The sequence below is a fragment of the Simochromis diagramma genome, unplaced genomic scaffold, assembly GCF_900408965.1.
Source record: "Simochromis diagramma unplaced genomic scaffold, fSimDia1.1 OVJJ01000501.1, whole genome shotgun sequence".
Classification (NCBI taxonomy): Eukaryota; Metazoa; Chordata; class Actinopteri; order Cichliformes; family Cichlidae; genus Simochromis; species Simochromis diagramma.
This window is the reverse complement of record NW_024387320.1, coordinates 4,852,777-4,869,648: the sequence shown is the minus strand read 5'-3', so window position 1 is coordinate 4,869,648 and position 16,872 is coordinate 4,852,777. Positions and strand designations below refer to the sequence as shown.

General features: G+C 49.6%; 1 protein-coding gene across 4 annotated transcripts in view; it reads left to right on the top strand.

Annotated features, from left to right (window-relative positions):
- Nucleotides 1-16,872, top strand: part of bcor (BCL6 corepressor) — a 38,346-nt gene that overhangs the window by 6,982 nt on the left and 14,492 nt on the right. For 3 of the 4 annotated variants that reach the window (XM_040005756.1, XM_040005758.1, XM_040005759.1), the window contains exons 2-6: nucleotides 8,696-8,777; nucleotides 8,993-12,130; nucleotides 13,650-13,706; nucleotides 14,270-14,429; nucleotides 15,488-15,826. In XM_040005756.1, coding sequence (XP_039861690.1) covers nucleotides 8,696-8,777; nucleotides 8,993-12,130; nucleotides 13,650-13,706; nucleotides 14,270-14,429; nucleotides 15,488-15,826 — 3,776 coding nt within the window. The remainder of the gene's footprint in view (nucleotides 1-8,695; nucleotides 8,778-8,992; nucleotides 12,131-13,649; nucleotides 13,707-14,269; nucleotides 14,430-15,487; nucleotides 15,827-16,872) is intronic. The other variant, XM_040005757.1, reaches the window with a different exon arrangement.

Here is a 16,872-nt window from a genome sequence, read left to right as displayed (position 1 = left end):
ACGTGTAGCGCTCTGTTTTTTAATGGCAGTATAACGTCCAAGATGTTTTAAATTATCCTGTGTTTTCATGTGGTGTGTTTTTGATTAAAAACAGTCCCCTCGTGGGGCTGAATCTAAGCGCGATCGTCCAGTGTTGTGCGCAGACTGGGGAGAGGATCGGCCACTTCTAAGAATAGCGCATAGGGTGGTCTTTGTGCGTTTCGGCGGGGCAGTGGCATGTGGTTGATAAATAACGCACACACACACACACACACAATTATCCGAGCATGAGTTTGTCCTTTTAACAACTGCCCTGTCAAGCTGATAGAGGTGAGAAGGACATCCCAGAGATTAGCGAACTTGAAAGTGGCGCCGTCCTCGAAGGTGACTATTCAGGCTTTTCGCACCCTGTTGTGTGACGAAGAGCGCGAGTGTGCCTGTGGGGCTGAGGGTAGGTAGTGTGTGTGTGTGTGTGTGTGTGTGTACGCGTGTACGTGCGCGCACACGGGAGCTTCTGCGCTAAACAAGGTTACGGAATCCAGCCTCGCCCTGCCAAAGGCGAGCGAGCGCTGCTGCTCCGTTTATGCACAGTTCAGTTCAGTTGGAGGGCATCCCCGCGGTGTGTGTGTGTGGGCTGTTGGTGTGCCGCGGAGTGTGTGTGTGTCGCGGGGGAGGTTTGGTTTGGACGGAGTGGACGCTGATAATCTCTTGTCTCATCAAAGGTATAGCGCTGGGGGAAGAGACGGGACGCGGGGGCTGCACCGCTCACCTTCGTGTCTACTTGATGGAAACCTCTTTGTCTCTCGCTCTCTCCCCACTCACATGCCGAGTCTTGCAGGTGTTTTCGGATATGACTTTGCGTTACACTCATACAGGCACACTTGCTGTATGACTAGGCTTTGCAATGCAGGGGATTATTCTTTGCGCACGGAGACTCGTCGTAGCGCCAGTTTGGATCTCCCCCCCCCCTTCCTACCATCTCCACCTCTCCTCCTCCTCCCGGAGCTCCGATACGCGCTGCTCTCTTGCACAGAGAATGTGTCACCGGGACGCTTTCACTAAGAAAAAACCCCAAACACTTAATAATAATAATAATAAACTTCCCGTAATTATCGGTTTCTTTCTCTCTCCCCCCCTACACACACACTCCACTGACTTACACTGCGCTAACTTTAAAAATCGTTTTCGCCACCCTCCCCACGCTGTTGTGCGCGACGTCAATCGGCGCGATCCGCTTCTTCCACTATTGCAGTTTAATTGAAAATAAGCGCCGCGAGGCGCGTTGGATGCGTTCCAAACTGAGTCGTCTTTTACCTCGCGATTCTTTGAAGCTCCTCTGTGAGCAACGCAGACTGCGTTTCACGCGCGTCAAAGCAGCGTTCATGCGAAGTGGGGTTTTTTTTTTTTTTTTTTTTTCATTTATTAGAAGGTTGATGTTATCGGACCACATTTTCCACCGCAGACAAGACGGTGAGAGAGATTCGTATCTGGGGAGTTTTCTTTCCGTGCTGCCCTGCCTGCTGCCTGTCCTGGAGCCACGCATGCACTAATTAGGGGACGCTCTCTTAGGACGATCGATGTGCCTCATATTGGCTGGCTCCAGCTCATTGACGAGCTGAGTGAGGGAAGCAGCTACTGAAAAGACCACTTCAGCCCCCAGCAGCCAATCCGCGCAGGATAAACGGTCGAAGAAACGCTTGCAATAACGCGAACGTCTGACGGCTGCCGGCAGGCTGCAGGAGCAGGACCTCGTGTTGGGACACTGTAAAGGGGTGTGTGTGTGGGTGGAGGGGTCAGTTTCAGGTGGCTTTGAGTCAGAATAAAAGAGCTGTTTATATTTAAATTAAACGTCGGTCTTACTTGGGATGGCAGAGAAAAGCTGGACAACTGGAAGGCATTTATTTGAAGTTAAATGTGACTTTGCGTGACAGTGGGGCTAATTACTTACTGAAAGGGTATTTTTAAGTTTAACTTCTATTATAATTTAAATAACTGTTCAACAACTTTTGCTTGTGTGTTCAGTGACGATCTCAGGTTTAGTCCGACTTGGGTTTTTTTTTCCTCGGTGTCCAAATAAAAGTTACGCACGGATTTCATTGGGCCCCGTGGAATAAACACTATCTGCACAAACTTGGACGGCTGCTTAGTTTGATTCGTCTGCAATAGAGTCTGGTTCCCAAGCGCTGCGCGCCGTGGAAGCCTAAAACAAATACTTCGCATTTGTGTGGGCCGAGTTTATTTTTAGCGAAAGCTCGTCGGACTGTTTTGCGCATCATTTTTCCACTGTGCGCCGCGAAGTCAGTGTGGGACTGATCTGTTTTCCAGGTGTCGGAACACAGAAAGGGAGGGCTGCTTTCGCTAGATTGACATACTTGAGTTTTCTCTGTTTCACACGAGAAGACTTCACACTTCTTCCACAAACAGTGTTGTATTGCCAAGGCCCATTAGCTGTCAGAGTGCGGTTCAGTGCCACCCCCCCCCCCCCCTTTAGCAAAACAGGATTGCATCTGGTGCTAATTTTATTAATTAGACATCATTTAGAATCAGAAACGTGCAAGGAAAAGAGGGGGTTTATTAATTACTTTCACCTTTGCCAGCGTCACCTCGCTTGCATACGTGCAGCCAATTCATGTGCAGGTTTTTAATCAGCAGAGGTGGTGAAGTGATGTGTGAAGCATTAAAGACATTTGAGCAGGAAGACGTGGAGAAATCCGCAGTTGTAAAAAGCGCAGAGGTCCGTGTATACTGATGGGCGCACAGTTCACCTGGAGGCAACAGCAGCCTCGGGGACTGCCGGACTTATTGTCCCGCTGAATGATGTGTGACAGCGTGTCAGCTAGTGCCCCGCGGGGGGGGGGGGGCTGGAGATCTGCTTGCCTTTAAGAGAATAGAAACAACCCTCATCACCTCCATTTTAAACCAATTAACCCCCCCGGTGTTTGTCCGCTTCTAATCCGGAATCAATAGGGACCACGCGGGGAATATTGTGAGCAGAGAGAGCGTGTCATTACAATCACGGGACCCGCTCCTGCTTATCAAACCTTCCGAGCTCTAAATAGTCCGGGGGGGAATTCGTCAAAAGAAATGCCCTGTGTCCCGGTAAACATCCAGACAGAAATATGAAGGCGCTCTTATTCTTGTCGCGCTCCTTTGTGTGTGTCTGTGTGTTTGTGTGTGTGTCTCTCACACGCATGGCTATAAAACAACAGGCTCGTCGCTGCCGGCGCTGCACTCGCTGCTGAGGCGAGATGCGTGTGAACAAAAGCGGGAGGCACGGCAGAGAGCCGAGGAGAGATCGGTTTTCCAGGCGCTGCGCAGCTCCCGGAGGAGACGTCACGGTTTGATTGAAGCTATGCTCCATGCTGGCCTCCCGGGACCTCGCGATGAAACGGGAGAACCCACCCTCCCCTCCGCCTTTTCTCCCCCTTTCCCTCCTCCTCTCCCCTCTCCACCCACCTCTCGCTCTCTCTCTCTGAGAGAGAGCTTTTTGTTTCGACGAGGTCTGGAGCTCACGGGTCACTTACCCTCCCACCCCCTCTCTCCACTGCTTTACCCACAGAGAGAGAGAGGGGGGCACATAGCATTATTCTTTCCTCTAGCAGCTGCTTTCTGGCGCCGATGACCCAGGGATGTTGGTTTAATAGCGATTTTTTTTTTTAAACATTTGCTTATTTTACAGCAGCGATCGCTGATAAATGTCATCAGTGGTGGCTTAATGTAACGTGAACGAGTGGGGGGGGGGGTTGTAATTAAAGTCTAAATCTCACTCTGAATGGATTTAGTTTGCTGACCTCGCTCTGGCCCGCGGTGTGATTGATTTAGCGGCAGAGTGATGATGACACACCTCACCTCCTTCCTCCCTAGTCTCTGCAGGCTCGGTCTTGAAGCTTTTTTTTTCCTTCTCTTTTTTAGACCGCGTTGCGCCTCGGGCATCTCTGACGAAATCCCACAGACTCTTGGCAACGCAGCATGTTAATAGCGACAGGAGTTTATTACGCCGACAGTCTTCAAAGCCAGGAATGCGTCATGCGCTGTCTGCACGTAACATCGCACGAGCCTGTGTCGGCCGCGGAGCTTTTGACCTCGAGGTGGGGAGGGTGGTCACGTGGGTCGTACCGCGAGGGTAAACACTTAATTGTTTCAGCAGAGATTGTCTGGCCTAATTTACAGGGCGCAGTTAATTAAGCAGCGCGTATGAAAAGAGGCAAAACATCCTCTTGTCTCCGTCTGCGCGAAACACTTTGGAACTTCAGCCTTTGGAAAGTAGCGAACAAATAGAGGGCACATGAAAGAGGATCATTCCTTCATCATCATGTGCTTTTATCAGAAACACATGAAAGCAATGCCAGCGTTTCCAAAAACCTCCGGTAAACGCGGGCCGCCTCGTGCATGCGCATCTCTGTTACAATCGGGTCCTTTGGTGGAATAAAGAGCCATTTAGTCCTCATTTGGCCTGGGATGAATAGAGCCAGTTCAGCAGCCGCCGCCCGAGCCCTGGTGACAGCACTGGAGGGAGAGCGAGGGGGGAGGGGGGCTCACAATGTCGCCGTTGTTGACGGCCGTGTTGCTGCGGGGGGGAACTGAACCGTGCACCGACTTGCGTGCGGCTGTGCAGCGGCCCGGGAGGACGCGGGGGGCCCTTGTTTACAACTGCGCCGCTAATAATGTGACAGCTGAAGAGGCGCCGCCATCTCTCCTTCCAGCTCCGCGCTCCGGCAGCAGCGCGCCTCTCCTCCGAGTCCCCGCACAACATTTATCTCCTCCATCTCCTGCTCACCCCCCCTCCCCTCCCTCCACTTTGCGCTCACAGCTCTGTTAAATCTGAAACTACAGCGAGAAACAGCGTGTCAGCTTTCCATAGATTGCGCAGCCTGCGCTGAGATGATCAATTGGTCCATTTGGCACGCGTCGGCTCGATAATCAATAACCATTAAAATTGGGCCGGCGTTCTCTTCCGAGGTTTTTTTTCCCCCCCTTTCCCGGCTCATTACGGTGCTGGGTGCTAATGCCGGGGATCGGGTGACCTGAGGCTGTGGAGTTTGTAGCCAGACTGTAGTTGCTGTTCACGTGTTTTGCCGCAGATGTTCTCCGCCTTGTGCGCAAAAAAATTCCTTTCGTTTCGAGTGCGCGTAAACACACCGCCGTCACGGTGATCCCGTGTGTGTGTGGTGGGGGTGCGTGTGCGTGTGCGCCCGCATTTAATCCATGTTTATCCCCACCCCACCCCCGTCGCTGCGGAGATTATCCTGCGTCACAGTGCATTTTTTTTTCTTTTTTTTTTCAGAGCTGATCGCAGCTCTGCCGCTTCAGAGAGTCTGGCAAAGCTCCAGGGACAAAGAACGAGAGGGCGCCTATGTAGCCTACATTCTCCCCCGGCGCACAGCAGAGACCCGCCACCCGGTTTCCTCGTTTAGTCTGAGAGAAATTCAACAACAGGGTCGCGCGGCGGGCTGATCGTAAAAACGGAACAGCCGTGTTTAATATATGCCCCGAGCTCTTTCACTGAAACGTTTCTAGGCGGTCATTTATCAACTTTTAAAAGGAGATGAGGCCTATACACGCATGCACGCGCGCGTTATTGGTATGCACGCAACCACTGAGCTGCGCGGGGAGAGGCCTCAGCCCTGGAGGAAATGATGAGTGGTGCCGGTGTTTGTTCTGGTGCGCCTGCCGCGGGTCACTGAGAGTTCAAGTCGCTGTCATCGGAGACGGGAAACAAAGGAGGGAGAAGCGGGACTGTCTTCTGGCTCTCCTCTCCTCCCTCTCTCCTATTTTTTTTCATCGGTCTGTCTCTTCGGCTTTGTTTACAGCTGCTCCGTTGAAACGCAGCGCTGAAACCAGGTTCCGCTGAAAAACACCCGGTGGTTTTCAGTTTAATGGTGCGCGTCGGGGCTGCGCTCCAGCGGTCTGGTTTATAAACGCAGCAGCACCGACCGCTGCCCCCCCTCCTCCGCCTGCTGCAGGCCAGCGTGATGGATTGGACGGCCGTCGGGAGTTGTTTGTTGCGCAAACTATTCTTAGCCAGTGGGGTTGGGCGTCAACACGCTGCCTTTTCCCTTCTCTCCCACCTCCTGCTTTTCTTTTCATTTTTTCTTTCCATCTATCCACTTAGAGTGAGAAAGTATGTCAGGACTTACTCCCGGAAAATCCTCAAACACCTATTTTACAGGGTTCTAATGACACCTTATCTGCTTGCGTCTTGATAGCCTGTGGCCCTGATTTAATCTCTTCCTGCCTGCACACGCGATGTGGATGTGAGCTGAGCAGCAGGTTTTAAAGCGTCTAAAACAAACACCAGCCCATTTATCATATTAACATAAACATATGACTATATATCCCACTAATGTAGGAGGCAGAAAGAAAGCTTTAGCGTTTTCGTGCAATTCTGAAGTTCATGCGGGAGACACGCAGGCACGCATTCTCCCCCTCAGCGTTTATCAGGTGCCTCATCCTGACTTTTGCCCCGATACAACCTCTTATCTCGGCCCTGGTGCTGCTCATTTCATCTAAAAATAGTCTAGGTAGAGATAGTACTGTCATAAAACGCTAGATCTCAAAGTTGCTGTTTTTTCCTTCCAGAGAAGCTCAGCAGATTTATGTGTTTATGATAGTTTTCTTCCATTTGGAAAGAAACGCTGGTAAAGGTTTGAATGAGGGTGTTTTGTGTCCGCTGCTGTTGTAGCTGTTTGCTCTGGTTGAGCGCAGACTTTTCAGTGCAAGCGCAACAAGATCCGCTTTTTGAGAGCGGCACGCAGAGAAACGCGCTGAGGAAGGAGCGATGTGATTTCTGAACAGCGTCCGCGTGCACTGACGAAACTCCTGCAGCTGAACACGTGGTCGTGCACACGTGCGTATACACCGTCTCGCTTGTGCCCACGAACTCTCACACACGCTACCCGTTTCGCTTCCGACGCGGATGATGTTGACGGTGAACTGGCGGCGGAGCTGTGGCTTAGGGTGGTGGTGGGGGAGGATGGGACGGGGAGAAGCCGTGTCGAGGGGCCCACAGCAGGCTGATTAATGTGCCCCGGGTCACGGCAATAAAAGTGGCGTGCCAGCGAGGCGCAGAGGCGTTTTACTGCAATGATCGAGGGGCCGTGTTTCTCTGCAAAGCTTCATTTTCCCCTCTTTAAAGCCTCTTCTCTCTCACCGTCTCTCACCGCACTCCTGTGTGTGCTTGCTTACCACGGCTGCCCTTCAGAAAAAAAAGATTTTTTCGAGTCAGAATTCAAAGTAAAATATTTCCCAAATCGTGAAAAGGGGATCAAATTTAAACATTTTTTTTCATCGTTTCATCTGTTTGATGGTTTTATTTCATTTTTAATTTTTAGGGGAAGGGCCTCTTGAATGAAGCAGACCATTCTGTTGGTGTTAAGATACCACATGACCCGTTAAGGGTCCGAAATATTTCATTAATATCTCTATTTTGACATTTGCGCAATTAAAATCTTTGAAACCCTTTGTGTGTGTGTGTGTGGTATGTGACACATTGTTTTTCAGGGCATTGTGATGTCACTCAGGCAGTAACGAACATGCAGGGTTGACGTCGGTTGCCACTGCTCTTTAAAAAAACATCCTAGCTCTTCAGAAAGTTTCTGTACATTTGCTTTCGCAGCAGTTTAATTAAATTAGGCGTGTTTGGTTCTTTTCCCCCTTTTGAAATCGAACTCATCAGCACCCAGCTGAGAAAAGCACAGGTTTAGCAACCAGTTGTTGAATCTGTTGTCTTCAGAATTTGTTGCAGTAATGAATAATTGATAACCATCCTCTTGTAACTTCTCACATTTTCCCTTTCATTACAAAAATACAACAACAATAACCCTGTTGTACTCTGGCGCTTTAAGAAAATTCTAATCTATACTAAACACAAGACATTAAAGGACGTTTCACACAAACCGGGGTCTTATGAAGATTTCTTTTTCTTCTTCTTTTTGTCACTACCTCTGGGGTTTAAAAAAGTTTCCTATTGTCAACTTAATTGTTAACATTAATGATTTATTTTTCAAATCTATGGTTTATTTAAAATTCTGCACAGTCGTCTCTTTTCTCTTGCTGCCTGATATTCTTTTTGTGTGCTTGTGTGTGCGTGCGTGTTCTGGTGTGAGTGTTTGTTGATCTGAAGCTCTGTGTTGGCGGGTGGTAAATGGTCTCCCACCGAATTGGTCTGTGATGCATAATCTTCCCTCGCTCTGCTGGCTGAGGCAGCCGAGGGGGCAGGTCAAAGAGGGCATAGAAAAACCAGTGTGTGAGGAACGTGACTGAATAGATGCAGCTTCACAGTGCACGTCTAGCCCAAGGGTGGGCAGGTTGGGGGTAACGGGAGGGGGATATGGGGATGGGGGAGATGTTGACAGATTAGAAGGGGCGGGAGTGGGGAGCCCACACTGTGCTTTCATCTCTAGCAAGCGCTTCAGTGGACAGTGCCATTTTGTTGCTCTTGCCTCGTTTCACTTGCACATCCCTGGACTGCGTTTAATCCCTGTGTAGCAGAGACACATTTGTTGCATAATTTAAGTCTTGGTAAGAATTAAAATGTGTTTCCTCTTTTGAAATCTTATGAACTCGCTTTTTTGTAATTGCTTGTTTGTTTGTTTTTTGCTTTTGCAGCAGGATTGCAACACAGCTGCAGTGCATGCCTGCATGTGTGTGTGCCTGTTTGTGAGTGTGTGTGACGGAGCCAAGACACTGACAGCTAACTGTTTGCTCATCTCCACAGGGCAACATCTGTTCGTGATGTCGATGCTGAGGCACAAACCAACCTGGAACTAAGACAAGGGAACCATATCGCACGAAACATGGCAAGTCCCCGTGCTCATCCCCATGTACAGATTGTACTCATTTGTCGCATAAGTCACTTTAGCAAAAACAAGCCAAGATTTTCTTTTTCAATCTTTAGTAGTATTTTTTCTTTTGTTTTTGTGGTGATGTCAGGATAGTGGTTTTTTTTTTGTTTTTTTTTGTTTTTTTTTGTTTTTTTTTGTGCTAATAGATACTTTTTCCTTTGTTGCTGCAGGTGGATGCAAGGTTGACGCCCCTGGCAGCGATGGGGCTGGACCGAAGCACTCTTTTACACGATGGGCTTCATCTCCATGGTGGGGTTGTGTATCCAGGGATCAGAGCACTTCAGGCAGAGAAGGGCAGAGAGGCGCCTGCACTTCCACTCACTTATAACAGGGATGGACTCCCAGAACTCATCTACAAGCCTGATGGCCCTCTGGACAGTCGTAAGACAGCGAATGGATACCTAGGCCTCTATAAGGGCGCTCATCCAAGTCTCCACAAGCCCGTGCTGGTTCCTGGAGCCGAAGGTCTCGGCTTGGAACGCAGAGTAGGGCCTGGAGAGAAAGCATCTGAACTGGGCTTGGCAAGTGCTGGTGGCAGCTACCTCCGCATGCCGTGGCTCAGCCCTTACCCCGAAGCGAGCATGTATCCCTTCATGGACACATCCAAGTATGCAGCTCTAAACATGTACAAAGCCTCTTTGCTCAGCCAACCCAACCCCTATCTTCCCCAGCACCTGGCCTATCCTTCTCTGTGTGCAGCCCAGGGAGGCAGTGTTACCCCTGCTGCAGCGGTCTCTGCTGCTGACAGGCTCTATTATATGCCTCCCTATCCTGCTTCACCCATCTCTTCACCCCTGGTGGCACCACCTATGAGGATTCCTGCAGTCACCGTGGCCCCAACATCACTGGTACACTGCCAAGACAAGGGGCTTGGTGTTGCACCTCCATTTGCACAGCAGCTTCACCAACCCTCACCTCTTTCTCAGCACCATCAAGCTTCTATAGACAGGGACCGCTCACCTAACAGGAGTATCAGACCGAGCAGACCTCCGTCCAGGAAGGGCTCTAGCAACAATATTAATACAAGTAGTATTATTACTAGTGGTATCAGTAGTCTGCCTACTGATTCCTCTCCTCGTGTTTCTTCTCGCCTGCCACAACCTCCCCTTCCTCCTGCTCTCCTCGACAATTCACTGGATTTGCAAAGGCCGGTTGCCAGGATAGGACAACCGGTGTCGTCCACTTCCTCAATATCTGCCTCATCCACATCCGCACAGTCCATTCCTCTTACGTTCTCTGTTAGCAGCATGGCATCAGAGCAGCCCTCTCCTGCCCGACCCAGCCCCCACAAATCAAGGCCAAGAGATGGGGCCCCTGAACCCAGAAATGCAGGAGTTGAGAAAAGACCCAGCAGGTCTCCCTCCAAAGCCAGCTCTGAGAGGCCAGCTCACCAACCACAGGCAACCAAAGACCCAGCAGAGAAGCCTTTGGATTTGTCTGGAAGAATGCTAGACTTTGGATTGCCCTCCAATGGATTCCCAGTTAAGATGGACACTTCAGGTCCACGTTATGGACTTCCCCCTAACAGAGAGCTCTTAAAAGAAAACCTTTCCCCTTCTCCCCATCCACATTGTGTGGTCAGCAGCACTTCTTCAAAGGTCTCAGACAGACCAGAGATGATCAGCACTTTACACTCCACCTGGGTCGTACCTAGTCCATCACCTTCTCACGCACAGCACACACCGGGCCTGCCCACCTCCCCAAGACCTAATACAGACTTGGGTCTTTCACAAACTAAAGGCTCTTCACCCTCTGTTATCAAAAATAAAGGTCTGGAGAGAGTACTCCCTCAGCAACGTAGCTCATCCTGTCCAAGGATAGAAGAGCCCAACCACTCCTCGACTCAACCATCTGGCACTTCTGTGGTCAACTCCAGGGCTCTTTCACCCAAACATAATGGTGAGTGGGTCAAACACAGCCCCAGCCAGTCAGAACATCCACCAGCTGCGGGTCACCACAGAGAGGGAACAGAGAAGCCCTCCCAGACCAGTAAGAGAGCTGAAACAACCCCAGATGTGCCATCTTACAAGAGGCACTGTGTAGAGAACGGTCATCCTCCTGGCCATCTTTACCTTCCACAGAATGAGGCTTATCTAAACCACAGCTTGGCTTATGCCAACAGATACCTACCTTACCCCATCACAGACAACATGACAATACATTCTGTGCCAATTGGAGGAAAAGGCCCAGTTTACCCTCACCCAGTACTGCTGGGCAGCAACAGCCTTTATCCAACCCACCTGGCAGCAAAACACCCTTTACCATACCACAATCTCCCTGGTCCAGGAGGAGAATATCTCACTTATAACTCACAGGAGATGGCCCATCCCTTGATGCAGACGCACTCTGACAACAAGCTGGCAGAAAGGGCAGATGCAACACTGAAGTCCCGGGGACAGGAGAAATCTCGGGGAACTGTTGAAGAAGGTGGAAGCCACAGAGATAACAACACTGGGAAAGAGATAGGTGAAGGAAACCAAATGAAGCCTGACAGGGAAGCTGGAGCACAAGGACAGTGTGGCAGTCAAAGCAAACACCCCTCTTCCTCTTTAACATCCAGAGAAAAGATTGTCTGCATTGACCTTGTACACTCAGACACAGATATGGAGACTACACCATCAGGCCACAAACAACATTCTGCCGAGACCAGCACCAAGGCTTCCCAAAATGAATGTTGTCATAGTAACCAAAATCTCACAAAGACTGAGTATGAACCAAAACACCACCTTTCCCTTCCTTATCCAATCCACTCCAGACAGAGCCCTAACCTTAAGCCCAACCACAGTGACAGACAACCAGAAGCTCCCTTTGGGAGAGCAGAGGTTCCCCAGGACACTGGCTGTGCTGGGGCAACATCTAGCATATCCCCAGCTTCTCCGTGCCTGGTTGCCCAAGCAGAGGAGAGCTGTGAGGAGCAGAGCCCCAGCCCAGACCTTGAAGACCAAGATCAGAGCACCTTGCGCTGTGCTCGAACATCAGGGGAGCGCAGCTCTGGTAGGGACAAAGGGGACAGCAGAATTTCTCGCCTTACACAACACTGCACAGATATGGTGAAGAAATCAGACCTGGAAAAAGTCCCCAAGAGAGAGACTGAAAAAGAAGACAGTATTGTTGACCTGGGGGAGTCTCAGGGAGAAGGGGATGAGGAAGAAGACGGTAGCCAGACTTCATCTAAAAACTCTCGTAGATCCAGCCTGGCCAAAAGGATTGCTAACTCCTCAGGCTACGTTGGCGACCGCTTTAAATGTGTCACCACTGAGCTATATGCTGACTCGAGCAAGCTGAGCCGTGAACAGAGAGCTCTGCAGGTAAGGCTGCAAACAACTGTGCACGTTTGTGTATACATGCAATACGTAATGAACTGGGTTTAAGATAATTGATGGGATGGGGAGAGGTTGTTATGAGCAACTTTTCTTATGTGCAGACATTTCAGACATACTTTGATTTCTAACATCCACACAGGAATAAAACCTCAAAGGCCACTCTCAGTTTTCCCCTGCTGCAATATTCAGATCAGCCAATAGAGCAAACCTTGCATGGAATTGGCATACTTTGCATACAATATAATTGCTTTCACGCTACTGTCCTGGCCGTAGATTTGATTGTCTCTTTAGTTTATCATTGTTTTAGGGATCTGGCCAGTCGAGACCCTCCTTAATGGGGTGGCAGTTCAAAGGTTAACCAGAGCTGCCATCTTTGTATGTTGATTAGTGAGCAGCCATTGTAAAGGTTATTTCTGTGCGTGTGTGCGTGTTTGTGTCTCCGTATGTGCTTGTCCTTGTGTGACTGCCTTGGGGCTAAAGCATGTTAGTGCTGAGTGTGCTAAAGAGACATGTACAGTAGTTTGGGAGAATGACTGTGGCACCCTCACAGTTCACACTGCCTTTGGCTACGCTTAACCCCAAGGTTAGGGCCAGTGGAGGGCTTGCAGTGTGCTTAACAACCAATAGCTGCCCTCTTCAGGGTTTCTCTAAGGCTTTCTGCATGCCCCCATCCGCCATTCACTATCCTCACCCAACCCACCTCCCTCCAATGGCCTGTCCTGCCTGGTTGCTGTCTAAGGTCATAATTCTCCTCATCCCCGCTCCCGCCATTGGCTAAAATACCAGCCCTCCTAACAAAGATCACATGACCTCTATAAACATACTATTACAGTAGTATCACCTACATTTAGCTATTATCCACTGTCATTCATACATGCACACTGAGCTATTCATTTCGAACTGTTTATGTCTTTCGGGGTTGCCTTTTGCTCAATGCTGAGCACAGAAACACAAAGACACACTATGCTATATTATCCACTGGCTCATGGGCAGAAATGTTAATAGGTTGCACATGTCTGTCTATGTTGTGAATGCACCCTAGAAAACTGTGGTTTTTGTCTTTTGTCATGCTTGTCAATCCACAGCTGCAACTCAAAGCTATCAAACACTGGATTTCTGGATGTGTACAAAAAAAAATCAGATGTGGTCTGCTTGGATCACCCCCCTGCCGCCAAAAAAAAGAAAGCAAGCAAGACAGCTGAAATTGAATTGGTGTCATCAATTATACCTCAAATACCCGTGTTATTTCCATTCAAATTTTCCAATTTGTCACTGGTGCAGTTCAGAAATTATTTGATGGTTTTGATGCAGTGTTAATTGACCTGTTGATTCACTTTAATTTGATTGTTATTTTTGTTGGGATTGTGGCTACCTGTTCTGTGTAAAAGAAACATGTGGAGAAACGTAACGTAAATTCATTTATTTAAAAAAAAGAAAAAGAAAAAGATGAAATGCTGGACAGATATATTGAGCCCCCCCCTCCCCCCCCGTTCTAATTGCTTAGATGGAAGTCATATCACGAGAGGGGAGTAATATAAGTCAACCTGCAGCTAACTGGGAGGTCAGTTCTTTACATTTCTTATCACATCTGCCTCTGACGGGCTCTGTCTCCTTTGTACTGTGTATCGCTGCACACTTCTTTTTTTTATTTTTCCCCTCCCCACTCCCTTCTTTCCTTCTTTCCTCCTTTTCATCTCTTCTCTCCGCCTCAGGGCTTAGATGTATATGTTTCCAAGCCATGTTTATGTTTCAGGAAGGGAGAAGCCAGGATTTAAGCCCCAGAGCGCATGGACTGACAGTGGCTGCAGTAGTCTAACCTGTGTCTTGACGCCGTGCTTGTGATTTATCTGTCCTCCTTTGTGTCCTGCGTGTATTTGTGTGCGTGTGTGTGTTGTGAGTGTGTGTGGGGAGGGGGGGGAGTGGGGGGAGGTTAATTCTTTTGGCATATTCTTCTTTTGTTTTTTAAGACGATGTGATTTCTCATGCTTTTTTTTTTTTTTTTTTTGCTTGTGTAGCTGTTGAGGCCAGATTTAGGCTTAGAGAGGTGCGTGTGTGTGCGCGGCATGGGCAGATGATGAGTGGTTTTCATGGGTTTTCTCTGCATTTTTGTGTGTGTATGCACAGCGGGCAATGATGCGGTTCTCGGAGCTGGAGCTGAAGGAGAAGGAGGGCAGCGGTGTGTGTATGACTGCCTCGGCAGCAGGACGGGAGCTGGCAGACGGCCAGTGCGGAGAGAGAGTGCTGGAGTACTGCCAACACACCACCAGGCAGGGAGAGAGGGAGGGTGAGTAACCCAGCACCACACACACATATACACAAGGCATGCACACACATACATGCAGACACTCTGCAAATGAACACTCACAAAAAAAAGGGACACGCACGCAAACAATAGGAGCGTACACACTCGCTCTCATGCACTTGCAGCAAATGCTGAGGCAAGACCGGGTCACTCTAAAAAAAGACACTCTTCCACTCACACACAGAGACACAGACACACACACACACAAGCGTGTCCGTGTGTGCACGCACTTTTACACAAGCTAGGCAGCGCAAGCCAATGAGCGGGCAAGAGAGACAGCGAGGGGGAGTTTTATTTTCAAGAAGCCTTTTGTGCTTATCTGCGCAGAGAGACGATGGCGAGGGGAGGGCAAGGGGGGAGAAGGAGGGGCAGGGAGTGCGTGAGTGAAAGCTGTGGTGTGGGGGGAGTTGGTGGGTGAAAGCGGATGGGAGAGCGCAACGGAAAGAGCGGGGTGGGGTGGGGAGCGGGGTAGTTACATTGGCTGGCAGCCCAGCTGTGTGTTGGAGCGAGGCCGCAGCTGACGTGTGAGCCTAATTATGGCATGGAGAGAGACAGAGAGGGAGTCGACGACGAGAGAGGGGAAGGAAAAGGGGGGGGGGGGGGGTAGAGTCACGCTCTGTGTGAGAAGGGCGTGGTGCGGTCATGGAGGGGGGAGCAGGGAGATGACGAAAAGAGGGAGAGGGAAGAGGGATGGGAGTCGCCATGCACAACATGTGCGCAGGATGTTTTCGTGCCTCTCTCTGCTGGAAGTGTGCACGGCTGCACTGAACCATCAGGCCGCTGGCTCGGCTCGCATCAGATTAAAAAGTCTTTACCTCATCAAAGTTTTACTGCCTGTCTTTAAAGCAGAATAAAAGCTGGCTGGTGTTTAACTGGCATTCTCGCTCCGTCAACCCCCACCAACCACACCTTGTGTCACCCTGTTTCCCTGCTTGTTTTCTGTCTGAAATCTCTTCCCGTGTGTCTGCACCCTTCCCATCATCTTATGTTTATTTTTCCCTCTGTTCGCTTCATGTCCCCGTCTTCTCTGCTTTGCTCAGGTGTCCGGCCGGCATACACAAACAACAGAGTTCCAGTCCTTCAGAGGTGTGGAGGGCAGAGGGAGCCTTTGTCCCATCCTTATGAAGCCCAAGATGGGGCCAGAGGTCTGGGCCAAGGAGGGCTAAAGGATGGTGTCAGGAAGGGGATGAAAGAGTGCGAGGAAGGTCTCTGTATGCCACCCACACTGACGCCATCAAAGGGCTTTCCCGACGAGAGGACTAGCCCTGGCTTTGGGGTCACCAGGAAACGCCCCCTTGGCCTCAAAGCGGAGGACGAGGACACAGAGATGGAGGGAGAAAGGGTGATCCACTTGGAGAAAAGAGCCAAGCTTTGTACGGGTGAGAATTTCACAAACACGCGTGCATCTCGCATGCCTCAAATAGCATCCCCCTTCTGCTCTTCATCCGCTTTCCATGCATCCTTAGAATTCCGCCCAGTTAGTTTTCCTTCACTGTGTGATGCCGAGCACCGTTTCATCCCTTGTTCTTTTTTTAAAAAATCCCACTTTTATTATCACTACTTCCATCCCAATCAATTCCACCTCACATCCGTTCCATCACAACACGCTCTTCCTCCCCTTTCCTGCTCTCTGTCCTGTGTTTCGCTCTGTGTGGCAGCCAGCTCTGAGAAGTGTTTAATCCTGCCTTTGAGCGGAGTGCGAGAGAAGCGACGAAGAGGGACAGCTATTCCCTCTGTCTCTCTCTCTCTCTCTCTCTTCTTTCAGCACTGCCGTTCCTTCGCTGTGCTTACCCACCCTCTTCAAAGCTGCTCTTTTCTTCTCTTTTCATCTCCTTTCTTTTTTCCCTCATCTGTTTGGGTTTCCTTTTTATTTCTTTTCTCGCTGGCATGCGGTATCGTGCTTGTTCTCCTCGGCACTGGCAGACGAGTCAAATACCCGTCCCCTGTGAATTTCATGGGGGAGAACCCTCCCTCTGCTTTTCCAGCCTTTATTGCTTTGTTTCTCCACCCGACTCTTGACTTCTCTCCCCTTTCACTCCGCAATCTGTCTGCTCTACATCCTGCTCCCTGCCTCTCTTGCCTGGGTGTGTGTCACATGTAAGGCTTAGATGGGGTTTTACCAGCCATAAGAATGTCCTGATTAATGGCCTTTGTTCTTGGTGCTCTGTAGCTTGCATGTCAATATCTACAGTAGTTCTGCACGTTGCAGACGGTGACAATGACGGCTTTAGAAAGCAGAAAACCTTTTAATCCAAATGTCAACTCAGAGACACTTAGAAGAAATCTTTTAAGTAGCTCATAATGCACTTTTCAGACTATCTAGCGGTTTTTTTAAATGACCTTTTTATAATAACCGAGGCTCGAGAGCTTGCTCTTCACATCTTTGCATCAAGGTTTAAACGCAAAAACCATCAAATTGTTGCGT